This window comes from Lissotriton helveticus, chromosome 6, assembly GCF_964261635.1.
Source record: "Lissotriton helveticus chromosome 6, aLisHel1.1, whole genome shotgun sequence".
NCBI classification, from domain to species: Eukaryota; Metazoa; Chordata; class Amphibia; order Caudata; family Salamandridae; genus Lissotriton; species Lissotriton helveticus.
The window spans coordinates 55,124,155-55,140,507 of NC_136067.1; the positions used below are offsets into that span (position 1 = coordinate 55,124,155).

A 16,353-nucleotide genomic window follows, 5' to 3' on the forward strand; every position below is an offset into this window, starting at 1 on the left:
GGTGTTGATCCGATGTTCCACGAGGGTGGTGCGTCCGGGTAGATCAGAAAACATGGTTGTGTACGGTCTGAGGACCCGGTGCAGGGATTCCTCCTCCGCGGGAGATAGGTCGGGGTTCACCACGAGCTTCCTGACTGTTGAAGGGTTTTCGGGGTGAAGAGAGGCAACGTTTACTCCCCTAGGGGTGGGACCCAACCATTCCTTCAGGAGATTGATGTGATAGCTTTGGGTTTTACGCGCCGACAGGCGCAACCGATAGGTGGTGTCCCCAATAGTGTCCACGACTTGATAGGGCCCCTGCCATTCATTCTTGTTTTTACCCCCTATTGAAGGTAGTAACACCAGAGCCCACTTCCCTACGGAAAGACGCCTCAGTCTCTTCCCCTTGTCATATTGTCTCTTCTGCGCAGCTTGTTTCCCTTCCAGGTTGGAGGATGCCAGGGTCCTGAACTTGCCGAGCTTCCCTTTCAGCTGCTTCGTGTAGTCCAAGACTGTTTTCTGGTCCTGTATTTCCTCGTTCTCCCACAGATCTTTGGTGATTTTTAACAAGGATCGGGGTAGGCGTCCGTACAGGAGCTCAAACGAAGAGCAGCCCAGGCTGCTTTGTTTTTGCGATCGTAAGACGTACCGAGCCAAGGGCAACAGTCGATCCCATTCAGGCCCTTCGGACGTCAACATCTTCTTGAGGACAGCCTTGAGGGATTGATTATACCTCTCAACCAGCCCGTCGGTCTGGGGGTGGTATACGGAGGTTCTCAAATGTTTTATGTTCAAGGTCTTACAGATTTCCTTCATTAGTCTGGAGGTGAACGGCGTTCCTTGGTCCGTCAATACTTCCTTCGGGAAACCCACTCTTGCAAACAGCTCCTCGAACCGATCAGAGATTGCTGCTGTGGTTGGGGACCTCAAAGGAAACGCCTCGACAAACCGGGTGGCGTAGTCCACTATCACCAACGCATACACATGCCCTTTTGCCGTTTTTGGTTAGGGGCCTATCAAATCCATACCCACTCGTTCAAAGGGGACTCCGACGATGGGCATGGGGCATAAGGGGGCCGCACCTGGGCGGTGCATGTTCCGTCGTTGGCACACTTCGCACCGGGCGCAATATTCCTGGACTTCCTTATAGATGCCGGGCCAGAAGAAGTATCTCAGTATGACATCCGTGGTTTTCTCCTTTCCTGTGTGGCCGGCTGTGAGATGGGTGTGCGCATAGAACAGTACCTGATCCCTAAAGGCCTTCGGCACTACCAGCTGGGGCTGACTTTTCTCCTGGGATTGTCGGTATAACAGCCCGTTCCGAATGTGAAAACCAGGGTACACCCTGGTTTGCGTTCCCTGTTGTGCGTTGGCGGTTTCCCAGGCATTGAACAGGGTCCGGTCCTCAGCCTGGGCAAACCGGAAACTCTGATCCGTAGCCCAGGGTTCCGGGGTGAGATAAGCTGGAAGGGGGCCATCTTTTTCCGGAGGGCAGGGATCTAGGGTGTCCCTAAACAGAGAAAGGATATCGGGATTATCGACCCCTAAGATCACATCCTCAGGCAAGGAATCCATCACCCCTACATGTACTACACAGGGACCCCTCGTCTTGTGCTTTAGTGTGAGGGTGGCCATAGGGTAGGGTTTTACGTCCCCATGGACGCACCGTATGTGCACCAGGGATCTTTGTATGTACTGGCCGGGAAGGACAAAGCGTTCCTATACTACCGACTGACGACAACCAGAATCCAGGAGTACCCTAACCTGATAGACATTCATCTCCATACTCACATAAAAGGATGCACCCATTTCAGCGGAGTACAGGACGGTCCGGGGTAGATACCCAACCTCCATGGGCTCCTCGGGGGGTCGCTTTCTGGGACACATCCGGGCTATGTGTCCCCAGTCCCCACAATCGAAACATTGCGGCCCTCGGCCCATGGGGGAAACCATTCCGGGTTGTTTGGGGCGTAACAGTTCCATGAGGGGTTTAGGTTTTCGGTCCGGTTTGGCGGGAAGGGGATGTTTGATGGTCTTCTCGGTATCCCAGGGGAGGGCCTTAGGCTGGGCTCTCGCAAAATTGGCCGCCATCTCAATGGCCTGTTCTATTCCCAGACCGGAGTGTTGGCGCAGCCATCGTTGGGAGGCATAGGGGAGAGCGTCCATGAACTGTTCCAAATAAACTTTATGTAGTATCTCTTCTTTGGTGCAGGTCTCAGGGGTCAGCCACTTGTCGGCCATCATTTTGAGTCTAAAGAATAAAGTTTTGGGGTTCTCGACGGGAGTGCCTCTCTCTTTCCTGAACCAGACCCTGTAGGCTTCTTGATCAAGGCCTAGGTGGTCCAGGATCACTCCCTTGATAGTGGCATAGGGCGTGTTGCCCAAGGGGTTCGCGGCCTGGTAGGCGGATTGCGCCTCGCCTGTGAGTAAAGGGGCCAGGAAGAAGGGCCATTTGTCCTCGGGCCACCCTAGGGCTCTGGCGGCCCTCTCAAAGTTCATCAAGAAGGCGTCAGGATCTTCTCCGTGGAGGTACTTCTGGAGAGCTATGCCGGAGGGGTGAGGGCTGTGCACTCTTAAGTCTCCTAGGGGGGTTACAGGAGGAGGCGGCACGTTCTTCAGGCTCTCAATTTGGGCAGTGAACGAGGCTTTGAACAAGTCACGGTCGGCCTGTGCAGATGCCAATTGCCGTTCTACTGCCCACTCCAATTTCTCCTGTCCTTTTATCATGTGCTGGATTAGGGCGTCCATCTCTGGGGTGCAGATGGACTGATCTTCCAATCCCACTTCTGACTCCAGTTGTCCCGGGGTGGCCGGGGACAAGGGAGGAAGAGTGTCCTCTACTGCACTAACTGGCACCTCAGATAAGGAAGGAGAGGCTGAGAACTTAAAGAGGCTTCTTAAAGATGGTTTTATTTGAGAGTAAGTCTTTCTTCTTCGGCTGGTGATGCGTTCTCTGGCGAACGCCGCAGGGTCATAGGCCGGAGGGCGAGGTAGATCCAGGTTGGCTCACGAGCGGGTTCTGCGCCTCCTCCGGGGTCCCCCGTATGCAAGAGAAGAAGACAACAGTGTATCAGGACCAGGTATGCTACTAATCGATATGGGACCGGGAGTGAGGGAAACCAGTGCAACGTGGTATCTACAGGTCGTACGTGGAGAGGAAGTGTTCGTGAGGAAGGGGGGGGGTCAGGGCTCTTTACACAGACTGTACACTTCACTCGTTCACAGGAGGGGCTCGGCTTCCCTTCCACCCTGCCATACGACCCCTTACCTGTTGTAGCCACGTTCCTCCCGTGGGACCGTGGCGGGGCGGCTCGCAGATCCGGTGGCCTTCTGGCTTCTCCGTCTCCTCTCCGTTCCTCGGGCTAACGTCCTCGGTCTCCTCACCACGCCGGCTCACACGCTCCTCTACTCCTCGGCTCGCTTCTCGGGAAACGCTGTCCGCCACTTCCTGGATCCGGGTTCCTTTTGACTCCGGCGCGTCATCCTCTGGGGGCGGGGCGACCCGGGCCGTGCCCAACCCCTTAAAGGTATAGGTGTCGTCTTTGTCCGCGATCGGCCACCAGTATCCGGGGTCGCTGACGTTCCAGTCCGTGTCTGTGTCCGGGTCAGGCTGCTGTGGAGAGGGAACGGAGTCAGGTGAGACCGCGGGTTCGGACCACCAGTCCGCGGTGGGACCCCCCTCTAGGCACCCCTGGATACCCACCCCGTCACACTCCCCTAGATCTGTCGTTTTTTTCCAACGATCAACCAAAACCAGATGCCCATGAAACCTCACCAGCTGTAGATCAAAATGATCTCTGGATTCAGTTACTACAGACCCTTCAAACCTCAGCAGCCGCGTTAACTTACCACTCTGACAAAATGGACATGCAGGTGCACCTCTTGAAGACGCCAGCGATGTATACCACCGGTATAGATCAGAAACTAGAGGCACTAAATCTGCTCATCACAAAAGCTCAATCCCAAGCTAAACTGGTTCAATCGGTATGCTGCTGCTCCCTCATCGATTCATTATCAACCCTTCCACAATTCCTCTCCTCCGTGATAACAGAAATCAAGAACCTACCACTGGCAAGGTCTTCAGTCTCACTAACTCCATCCTGCAACACAGTCGAGGGCCCAACTGCCACGGAAGACCAGTCCCTACCTAACCCACCGCATTTCACGGAGTTAGAAGACAGCAAAGCAACCCCCATTACTCCAGTCGAAGAACACAACAAACACAGGTTGTCCAAAAGGGAAAAAAAAGATTACGGAAGAGTCGGAACAAACACACAATAGAAACTAAAACACAAAATTCCAGATGCCCGGCCGATATTACCTTAGACCTAGCCCGAGAGCAGCAGCTCACTTCAAGCTCAAACCTGAAGCCAAACCCTGCATCACAAGCCCTGACCCCTCACAAAGATCCTTGGAAACAAAACACCTATCAAGAGGGAGGATCTCAAGGACGTGTGTCGCTTTTAGAGCATCCAACGCAAGCAGAACCCGAACCTAGGACATCACCAACACCTCCCCCGCACCAGTTATATCGCTATTGGGATCTGAAAATCCCTTGACGGAGTTCTTAGACACCATCCCCAATAGCCCATCATTAGAGGAGTACAAACCCCACGCCCTGCAACGCATAGTCACCCAGCCTGTCCATCAAAACCTCTTAAAAAGTTCTAGTAGCCATCCGCAAGCATCTTCCAGCAGAAGATTTCTTGCCCACTCACCAACCAACAACCAACGTGAGCCGTCTTCATCATGCACTGCCATACGCAAAACCACACAGGTTTCCATCAAAAACTCAATGAAAATAAAGTCCCCAACGGATGATAAAGTTCTTAGGCAGCCAAATACGAACGCATGCACCACACTACTGCTAACTCCGGAGTACGTCTTAAGAGGCCCCCACGATATCTTAAATTGCGGAAACATATTTAGACTCTTTAAATCCATCCCGGACTTGAGCACCGTGCAGTCTCACGACATATTCGCCATCCAATTTATTCCATCATTAGGCACCCATGCGGGCGAAACAACCCAACTAATAATGGCTACCCCAGCGATCCGAGAATTGGTTCAGTCAAAAGCAGACCAATTTAAAAATTGGGGCATAATATCATCATTTAGTGCCCCTTGTTATCCATCAATTTTGGAGACTAATCAGGACCAGGTACCCAGTGCAAGCCCGGCCCCATTTTCAGTATTAAAAACAGTAAGAAGCCGTTCTCCGGAAGCAACACAGAAGTACAAACCATGTCAGCAAAACTCAGCAACAGTAGATTGGTCCTGGCTCCCAGGGGCCTTAGCTAGAAGCCAGAATGATTGAAATATTTCCTATCTAGGCATATCAATATGCTCGTGGAACATCAACGGCCTAGGACAAAAAATACAATCAGCAGCTACTAGTGGCTTCCTAAAGGAGCACAACATCATTCTACTGTAGGAAACCTGGGCAGTTGACAATCTACCCGTAGAAGGCTACCTCGAATTTGCATCGTTTGCAACAAGACCGTCTAAGTTTGGTAGGCCAAGCGGCGGCCTAGTTATTTACGTGTCAACCAAACTATCTCGATTGATATCAAACAGGGGGAATAAAAAAAGGACGATTATTTAATGGGGTCCAGTGTACTCGTCCAACGCAACGGCAAGCAAAAGAGTGTTGTACAGAGTTCCCCAGTGTGAGCCAGTGTTGTAGCTCAGTCGATTGTCTCTCTCAGTTAGGGTGACGGGACAAGTGCATGGTGTAGACCCTTTTCAGAATTTTAGGATACCTCACACAAGTCACCGACAGGCCAACACCTGTTGTCCCAATCGGTGTCCGTCCAGCGTCATCATTGGTATCCTGCTCCTACGGCAGGCTGGCGGTGCAATGCCCGTCGGGCAGCCCGAAGGGCCGCACTTTGATGGAGATCTTTTATTCCGAGCCAGCGGGTGTATGTGTGTGAGGGACCTAGGGAGTGCAATAGTGAGCAAGGGGGTGTGTGTGTGTAGAATTAAAAGAAGTCAGTCGAGTCCATTAAGAATAACTTTAATGATCAGGCTCGCTGCTTTGTTAAAATTAAGGGGTATTAAGGAGTGATAGACAATGAGACCAATCCTTATTCAACCCTTCATGTGAAAACGGTCGACATGTTTCTTGCCGTAAGGGCAATTCATCAGGACCATAGTGCTCATATAATTGCTGGGTGTCTACTAGATTGCGAAGACCCCCATATACGACCTGAGTGGTGTCGAGGACTGTCCTTACTACTTGCGACCGTGGGAGGGGTAGGTGCTGAGATGCCCGCCTTCAGCGACGCTTGAGAGGAACCTCTCACCCGCTGTTGGCCCCATATGGACAGCTTGTGAGGCACCCGGATCCACATTAGCGGTTTCCAGTAGGTTTCCCGCCTGGAACCATTCCAGTACGACACCACTCAGGTCGTATATGGGGGTCTTCGCAATCTAGTAGACACCCAGCAATTATATGAGCACTATGGTCCTGATGAATTGCCCTTACGGCAAGAAACATGTCGACCGTTTTCACATGAAGGGTTGAATAAGGATTGGTCTCATTGTCTATCACTCCTTAATACCCCTTAATTTTAACAAAGCAGCGAGCCTGATCATTAAAGTTATTCTTAATGGACTCGACTGACTTCTTTTAATTCTACACACACACACCCCCTTGCTCACTATTGCACTCCCTAGGTCCCTCACACACATACACCCGCTGGCTCGGAATAAAAGATCTCCATCAAAGTGCGGCCCTTCGGGCTGCCCGACGGGCATTGCACCGCCAGCCTGCCGTAGGAGCAGGATACCAATGATGACGCTGGACGGACACCGATTGGGACAACAGGTGTTGGCCTGTCGGTGACTTGTGTGAGGTATCCTAAAATTCTGAAAAGGGTCTACACCATGCACTTGTCCCGTCACCCTAACTGAGAGAGACAATCGACTGAGCTACAACACTGGCTCACACTGGGGAACTCTGTACAACACTCTTTTGCTAACCAAACTATCTCAGCATATCAAGCAGCTGAAATTTAAGGAAGATTGGCTCTGGGGAATACTAATGGAAAGCGAACAGACCGAATGCCAGCTACTTTACATATCCCCGCGGACCTCAGAGAAAAAGTTCAAATTGGATAGCCCGACCAATAACGTATGTAATTTGCTTGGCGAGTACGTCAGCATACCAAGAATAATCACAGGCGATTTCAACACAAACCTTTATAGTAATCTCATTGAGGATCCTGAGCCTACTCTGCAAATGGTTCCGCAACACCTAGTCTCACAGTCGATCCCCATTGACAATAGACCATCTAAATTGGGGGAGTACGCAGTTACCCAGCTCCGCAGCATTGGTTATACCGTCCTGAATGGTCGTTTCCCCAGCCTGGACACGATTTGATGTTCGAACCTTCTCTTTCTTGGATTTTTCTCTAGGGAGCATAGAAATTCTCCCACTGATTGAGAACTACTACATTGCACCACAAGGCGATAGCGATCATCGGACTCAAATAATAACAATACTTACGAAAAACCCGCGCCACCAGGAGTTAGCCTACACCTACGGAGGCACCTACACAGAGAATTTAAAATGATTGAAATGGTCAGCCGACATGGCCCCATCTCTGATGGAAAAAAGCAGAGCACTGTTAAATCAACAACTAAACATTGATTCCACAGCTATCAGTAGCTGGGCAAATTTGACCAACCAATTGTTACATGCAGTGCCCGCAAAGAGGAAAACTGGGCAGCAGGTATTTCAATCACACATTTCACCAGCAACAAAAACGTAAAGTTTTACAGAAATCGAACCCTCCGGCAATCAAGGAAGAGCCCAGACAAATAACAACATTTCTCAATTATAAGCAAGCTCAAGCAGCCTTCAAGCTCGCCATACGCAGGCAAAAACGAGATGCCTTCGATCAATTTTGGTTGAAGCTCTTCCATGAAAGCGGGAAATCAAATTCAAAGTAATTCTTGTCCCTGGTGAACAGGAGCAAGCGAGGTGGAAATGGCCACAGCAATGCAAACATTGGCGCCGATGAATGGATCTACTTCTTATCCTCTCACTTTAAGTTCATCCATTACAAAGACAACTTCCCTACTTCGCTAAGCATAAATAATGAAGTGATATTTTCACTGGAGGCCGCAAATCAAACACGGCCGCGGCCAAGCCCTTTACCCACCCACAACACCTGAAGAGCCCGTTCACATAAGTAGGAACAACACCAATTCAGTCACTGGAAAGCTAACAGTGACACCTGAAGGAATAAAGCAAAGGATCCTGCGCTCTATAAAGAAAGCCAGGGCTGATGGCGCGCCAGGTCCAAACTGTCTCCCCCAGGCAATGTTCAAAACAGAAGCAGAATTCTAGTCAGAGCACTTGACCCCCCCATTTTTTGAATGTCGATCAAACTATGAAGTTACCGACTACTCAAGAGGTGCAATCATCCATCCCATGTACAAGAGTGGGAAGAGAAACAACCCCAGTAATTATCGAATGATAGCCCTCCTTGACGTGGAGTCCAAATACTATGCCAGTATTCTATTAGAAGATCTCCTGACCTGGGCCAACGAAACAAAGCACCTCCCATTCACTCAAACATGTTTCGTGGCTAAATCCAGAACCACAACCAACCTACTGACATTATCTGTCCTAATAGAGACAGCTACTGTCCAACAAACTTAACTGCACTGTTGCTTTGTGGACTTCAAAGCATCCTTCGACCACGTGCCCCGGGACCTTATTGTGGCAAAAACTAAAAGGCTGGGGAGTGCCTCAATCCTTGCTACAAGCTATAGTTCAACTCCACTCTAAAACGTGGATAAGAATCAAGCTGGGTGAAGGCTCCCACATTTCCAAGAAGATTGCGACCAGCTGTAGAGTAAAACAAGGTTGTGTGCTGGCTCCACTCCTTTTTAACCTGTTTATATTGGACCTTTCACCAATCCTTGATGCCGTCAATTGTCATCCCTCTCAATTAGATGGAGTACGAATCAGTAACCTCCTATATGCCGACGACTTGGTGCTGCTCAGTCACACGAAGGTGGGCTTACAGAGGCTACTTGATGAACTGCCCCCCTACACAGAAAACAACCTCTTAGAGCTAAACCTATCAAAAACAAAAACAATCACCTTTGAGAAACCCAAGAAGTCGCACGGAGGGTGGCACTTCAACAACGTAAAAATTGATTCAACACCCCACTATAAGTATCTGGGAATATTTTTAGACTCCAGAAGCTCGTTTGCTAAGCAAAAAGAAGCAATGAGGACCAAAGCTCTGGCTTTAGAGGCTGCAGCAACAAAACTGTCAAAACAACTATTAGGTCCCAGCTTTATCCCACTGTTAAAAGTGATAAAGGCAAAAACATCTAATTCCCTGACGTACGGCCAAGAGATCATGAAGGGAACCACAAACATTCTTCTAAATAAACTGAAAACTAAAATCTTTAAACGTGCATTCCATCTTCCGAATTCAGCACCTCCGGCACAAGTCCGCCTGGAATTTGGCTTACTTGACCACCATGGCGTAGAGGCTGGGGCGTTTATAAAGTTTTGCAACAGACTGCGTCAAGCCTGGGAAGACCCACTGGAGGCCAGACTCTGGCAAGTAATTTGGAAAAGTCATGCCAGCCACAAATATCGGCTCCAACTGGAGCACAGTCTACAATTACTTGGTATTAAGGATTTTTGGGGAACAAACCCACCCCCCAGTCTGCGTTAAAGCTAGCTATCAAGAAGAGTGTCAGGTGTTGGTCCTTTCACTCAGACAGGGCAATGCTGTCAAAAAGGAAACACGCATGGGCAGTAATCACTAACTTTAACCCAGCAGTAGAATCCCTTCATCTATCAAGCACCATAGCACTTTACCTGAAACGAAAGTTCCTGGTGCTGAGGTTGGGTGAATGGCCTTTCTTGAAAAATCTGCCAGAATGTCACCGGAAAGACAGCCACACCCAGTACAGGCTAAGTGGTTACCACACTGAGGGGTTGGAACACATAGTCTGCTTATGCCCAACAATGCTTACTTCTAGACGCTTATTATTGTGAGAAGAATGGGTAAGACTTGGAACTCGATCTTGTCGCCAAGCCATAATAGCAGCCTTCAAAATTTGTAACTAAAGTATTAAGCCAGTTGGAAGTTATCGGGGCCGCCAACCCTGTCCCATTAGAGCCGATGGAAACTCCATCATTGGACACACCAACCCCTTGTCGGCTACTAATAAATTGTTGATTCTAACCTGGTCCGCAAGAATTATATCAGCAGTTAAAAAGCCAAGTAGAGTTTTAACCAAAATGTTATCCTAACAATTTTAAGAAATGTATGCATTTTATGAACACGATGCGTGCTTTTATATTGTAAGGTTTTTAATTTACCAACAATAACGTTTTACTCACAGTGCACAGTACAAGATGGCCTCTGGTCATAGGTTTATAGGTGACTCTGAATATTCTAAAGGCTGGGCTTCACTGACATTTTGTAGTGTGTATATGTCCAGTACTGTGGGCATGAAGCATTCTTCAGAATTTTCTGTGGAATGAGAACCCCGATTTCTAATTATTTCACAGAGGCTGCTAATAAGTTATATGAGTGTCTATGAATTTAGCACTCACCAGTTCATAGCACCACACACAGCCGCCCCCAAACGTACACATGTTTTGGCTGGCTCTTGCCTTTGTTTCAGCCCTAGTCCACCTTCACCTACCTGCCCTCAGGAAGCAGAGGCTAGTGTTGTAGAAACTAAATGGTGCTATGACTGTCCTTTGACCTCCAACATTAAGTTATTACGGTGTAGCTTCGTACTGCCTTTCTTATTACAGACCAATAGTGCAGTCAGAACTACACTGTAACGTATGCTGTTTTCGTATCTATGTAGCAGGGTACCAGTGCATTGGAAGAGTGTAATGACCTCACGGTGATGGTTTGACTCCTTCAGTTAAGAGGTTGCTCGAAGCTCTGAGGTAGCTTGCCCATACAGGTGTCTCTGTTACAGGATGCCCATTCTTGGAGAGCTTCACCTTCAGTCTTCCTTCGCATCCTTCTTTTTCCATGTCATCTTAGTAGTTGTATTTGTGTGCAAAAAGGAACACAAGATGCATGGCTTCCCATGACCAGCGCACCTTGTGCTCTCTGTCGCTAGCGCATTCGCTGCCCAGCAGCTGCACCGCACTAGTCCAACATGGAGGGTCCACTATAAACCATTAGCAGAGAGGTGTGGAAAGCACTTGATATGTGCCACCACGGCGTGTAGTGAACCGAAGACTCTTTTGTTATCCTGAAACACTTGTACTCAGTGCCTTGCTCATCTGACTTCCTTGTCTGGAGCATAGTGATCAGTAGGGTAGCAGGTGCAGTCGCAGAGCTGTGAGGGGCCCTCTTCATTGTGTTATTGATATTTTTTAGTATCCAGCAGCAGCATTGGGTTGCCTTCTGTCCGAAATTGCATGAGGGGCCATGCCAGTCTTTGTATGCCATTGCTTCTCCATTGGTTTGGTGTGGGCACTTGCTTTAGCAGGGCCTAGGCTCTAAAACTAGTCCTTATTCGCAGACCGCCTGACTGATATCTTAGTTGGCCGCAGCCCAACTAAGATAAGGCTCTGAAGCTAGTCATCGTTCACAGACACCTGACGCCTGTCTTATCTGGCTGCACCCAGACAAACCCCACCACTCGTGGTAAGATCATATATCTTGACCATGCATAAGGGCCTCCTTAGCCGTAGTAGCCTCTAAATGCAGTGTTCAGAATATCTGTGTTTCGTGTTAGGTAAACTGCAGCCAACCCTCACGTCTAAACTCAGTTACACTCTTCACTGTTGATGAAATTGTCCCGGACATTCAGAACCCATAGTGTAAGTGTCACTGAAGCCATAAACAGTGGGTTGCCGCCGCTGTCTATCCAGGAAGAAGGCTCACAACCTTTATGTGGTTCACTTACTGTGATAGAAGATATTGTAATCTGATTTAAAGCTCCCTGTTTGTTTCCATTCACATATTAGCTACTGGGTGAACTGCAAAGCAACCTTGGGTCGATAAATTTGGACAGGGTCAGAAGCAACTTGTTCTCCCAATAAAATGAACTTGTGGTTCTTTGGAAACAGTTAGAGGAAGTACATCTTTCTTTTCTCAAAAATGTATTCCACTGGCCTTTTATGTCATCTTGCTGGCTGTAGGAGTTGGGGGTCTCTCTTTCCTAGACCCCTATATTTGAGAATCTAGCCAGGCCACCAGTGGATCCAGGATTTTTGCTGAAATTGAGTTCTGTCTCCCATCAGGATCAAGAGATTGTGTTATAAGTTCCCTTTCCTTCACTTTGCTGGCTTACGTCTCCATCACCAGGATGTCACTAAAGCAGTATTACTTTACCTCTACTAGTCTGCTGCCTTTTTTTCCGAAAGTGAGACCCTGTTGATTTACATCTGTTAGATGTGACCTGAAGACTCATCGTCTACTTCTAGCAGGTTGAGGTGCATGATCACCAGGCAGAGGAGCTAATCCTCTGTTGAGAGTAGATCCCACAGGGCCTAAGGCGGTTTCCTGTTTGGAAGCTTTGAAGGTAGTCCAACTTCTTGTCATACTCTGTAGACACACTCTGTGGCTCAAGAATCTACAGTACAGCTCTTCTTTTTTCTGTCCTTGTTATTTAGGGCAGTTTATTTCATTTTGCAATCCCAATAGAAATGTGCTTCCAGCATTCTTGATGTATCTGGGTTTCTTGGTAAATGAACCTGGTGTTATTTCTTGGGTATATCTTCCTTTAGATAGGACTGCTGATCTTCATTACTGTCTCCCTAGCATCCAAGTCGGAGTTGAGTGGTATTTTGTAGATACTTTGGATCTGGTGTGGACTTAGTTTCTCTTTATGACTGATCCAAGAAGAGATGGCCTCAGGGCAGGTACCTTCTGTATTTTTAGCTTCACAGTAAAACAAAAGGATGTTTGTCCAGGCAGGTGACTTTGGTAATAGTTTAAGCTTGTTTTACTATACTACCTTTACTCTTTACAAATACAAAGCACGGTTTAATGTTAGACGTGGTACGACTATTTCTACATCTGGTCACAAAACTTGTTTATTTTTAATTTATCGCCATTTCTTTGTAATTCTTAATCTCTCTGTGCTTTTTTTGTAGATCTTGGCAGACAGTCAGTTTTGACAGAAAACCTGCATCGTTCATCAGGATTGTTGGAACCAACAACACTGCAAATGAGGTATGTGGTAAAGATTCAACTATGTTTAAATCATATGCCCGGGCCTCAGCATAATACACTAGAGTGCCTCATACTCAACCCTCAGCCTTCAGGGTGGGTTCAAGGAAGGAGACACGAAGCGTCTCTGTAGTATATTTGTGCTTCTTTCAATGTGGCTACTTGGTGTCAGTAGGCCTTCCTTTGTGTTCCCACCTTCCCAGCCTGCCCAGCGAGGTGTAACGATCTGCTGTGCTATCTTAAATAAATCTATCTTGTAACCTGAAGACGTGTCCTGCTGCCTACCTAACCTACTTACATGAGTCTCCCTGGTCCTTCGTACAGCTGGCGGGTGCAGCCATACAACCTGCCTGCCTCATAATGTGTACCCTGCTGGGTGTGTTAACCTCACACCAAACCAGTTAACTAATAGATTTAAGAGAGTGAGATTTTGGCTGAGTGCCATCCTACCAGTAACTCAGGAAAATGGAAGTCCCCTCCCTTAATTGGCTGCTGGAATTTGGCTGAAACCATTAACAAGCCCAACCTACTGTGTCCCCTTCATACTTGCTTTCTGTGCCTGGAACAACTGAAGTCGGGTGGCATATGGTTTATGCATCTACATTCATCTGGGGAGGAGGAATGTGTACACTGCTGAACTTGCAAGTCACAAAAAGAAAACCAAATCACAGTAATGATCAGTTAAATGAAAACATGGGATAACCTTAAGGCAGACCTGCCAACCACGAAAACTTTCGACCGTGTGAGAAAGAAAGTTGGGCCTGGAGGCGGCAGGGCTTGAGCAGTGTCTTCTCCCTAACCAACATACATAAAAACAGGCTTTTGAAACCGCCTTCCCAGTCTTGGGGGAGTAGCAAATCCTTTAATGTATGTTATGGAGGTGCTGAGCCTCCACAATTAAGCTGGAAGCCTACTGTATGGAGGGGTCTCCTGCTCACCTTCTGTTTGTCGTGTGAGTTCTGCTGGTCTTCAGGTGACAGGTGAAGAGAGCTGGTATTGTGTGACAAATGGCAGGCCGTGTGAGTTGGCAGGCCTGTAAAGCCACTGCCATCCAAGCGCCATTGTTTGCAGCCTGACTCGTAGTCTTACAATCTTGCGGATCGTAAGTTACATGATAAATAGAAGGTCCTTTCAGAACTCTTAAAATTCTCTCCATCTGATCCTGCCTGATGGCCTTTTGATGGACTCTGTTTGTTCGCTCTACAGGGGATCTTCCAGCCGTGGGAGGAGAGTGCTGCCCTTTAATGTTGGCTCTATAAAAAGCTCAAGTCAAGGCCTTTTGTTTACGAACTATGTGTATCTTCACCTATGCGCCCCCTTCTGACACACTTGAATCGTTCTGTTAATTGCAGCAAGGACTATCCGGTGAATGGAGGTCAGAAGCCTGACAACAGCATGAAGCACTGCCTTCCACACAGCTGGAGTGTATTCAGGCAGCCTGTGGCCACAGGTTGTGTGGCCTTTCAGAGTCCTGGATGCTCTGCTCCCACTCACTTAGTGGGCTTGTAATCTTTTAAAATATATATCAAAGTAACACGTTTGTTTGCTTTCCGATATCATTGTATTCATTCGTTATTTCCACTTCGTCACAGTCGTGTGTGTTTGCCACTGATTTTCGGAGCGAGCGAGCACCTTTGGCGTGTTGTAGCCTCACCTGGTCTCTACAGACAGGAATTTACTTCACAGCAGTGAACCTTATGAAAGAAAAATAAATGACTGATTATATTATACATTCCTAAGAAACCTAAATGACCACAGTATAGGTAGAGAATAAAACGGATGACTAAGCAGAACTAAAAGCCCCTCCTACTCTTGTGCGCCTCGTATGATCCACGCAAAGGCATCTACTCATTGGAGTTTTCCACCATTACTGCTTGTAGCCTTATGACCATTTTTTCCAGAAAGCCAAAGTTTAGTGCGTTTGTAAATCGAACCAGAAACCCTCTTCCGCATCTTATTCAAAGATGTATGTTGTAGACATTTCAAGTTTTTCGTCAATGTTACTGAGTATAAATAGGATTTGATTTCATACATGTTTCATTTTATAAAAATTTACAGATATAAAAACACAGTGTTAGGTGTTCGCTGTCTGGCGTGACAACTGACTGTCTTAAAAGTCTATTTCTTAAACATCAAGATGGATCCGCAATGTGGTTTCACACGGCAAACATCTCAAAAGTAAGGTTTTAATGCTTTCAAGAAGGCTGCTCCATTTCTTCAAGCAATGCGGTGGCCATCCTGAAAGTAGGAAAACGTTTCTATTCTTCAAGATGGCTGCTGTGTTATGCAATGTGGTGGCGATCTTGAAAGGAGAAGGAGTAGACTTTCAAGATGGCTGGTTCCACTTCTGGATTTGCCTTTGCTGGCTCAAAAGCAAATGGTAAAGTCAGTAGTGGCAGTAAGAGCAGAAAGGGCCCATGGCAGAGCGAGAGAAGATTGGGGAAATGAGTGCCAGCTAGCACATGATAGTACTATAGGACAACATCCAGGTCATCACTAAGCCTGCTATCTGGTACCAGCCACATCCTGGAGGATTCCATCGCATCTCCAGACTCATCTTCAAGGAGACCTGCCGGCGGTTCAAAGTCTTCCTCAAGTGAGCGGAGGGAAGAGAGCAGCAGGAGAGGTTGCATTGAATGCACCACCCATAAGGGAGAGACAAAGTGGGGAACGTTCTGAGAACGAGGTAAATAATGTAAACTCGCTCTAAGTGCCCAGAGCCCTGGAAGGAGCAGGACATGCCCTCCCATAGAGAGACAAAATAAGAAATGAAATGTGGAATAAAAATAGTTCTATGACATCAGCAGTGAAAAAGTATAACTCGTTCAATCAAAAAAGAAGACACTTTCCTGGATTGGCTCATAAACAGGAAGAGAGAGTAAAGACATTGGATTAAAAGCAGGCAACTGAGATGCACAAGAAAGCCACCCAGTCATGAGCAATGCCTGAGCAATGCCCATCGTAGGATTACATACAGTTCTCTCTGTGACAGACAGCGGAACCTGTCTGTAGCAAGACTACAAAAAAAAAAAACAACAAATGATGCCATTATTGGTAGGTCGTGAATCTATCTTGGAATCAATCGATCAATCTGTAATAGTGATTAGACAAGAACTATTTACAGAGGCATTTTATAAAAATAAAAAAAAATGTGGTTATCTAGTTTGGTTCTTACAAGAAACAC

The 16,353-nt window shown here is 47.5% G+C and overlaps 1 protein-coding gene across 2 annotated transcripts in view; it reads left to right on the top strand.

Moving 5' to 3' along the window:
* BTBD9 (BTB domain containing 9) overlaps positions 1–16,353 on the top strand; it is a 751,707-nt gene that overhangs the window by 699,183 nt on the left and 36,171 nt on the right. For both annotated transcript variants that reach the window (XM_078647358.1, XM_078647359.1), the window contains one exon: positions 13,094–13,172. In XM_078647358.1, coding sequence (XP_078503484.1) covers positions 13,094–13,172 — 79 coding nt within the window. The remainder of the gene's footprint in view (positions 1–13,093; positions 13,173–16,353) is intronic.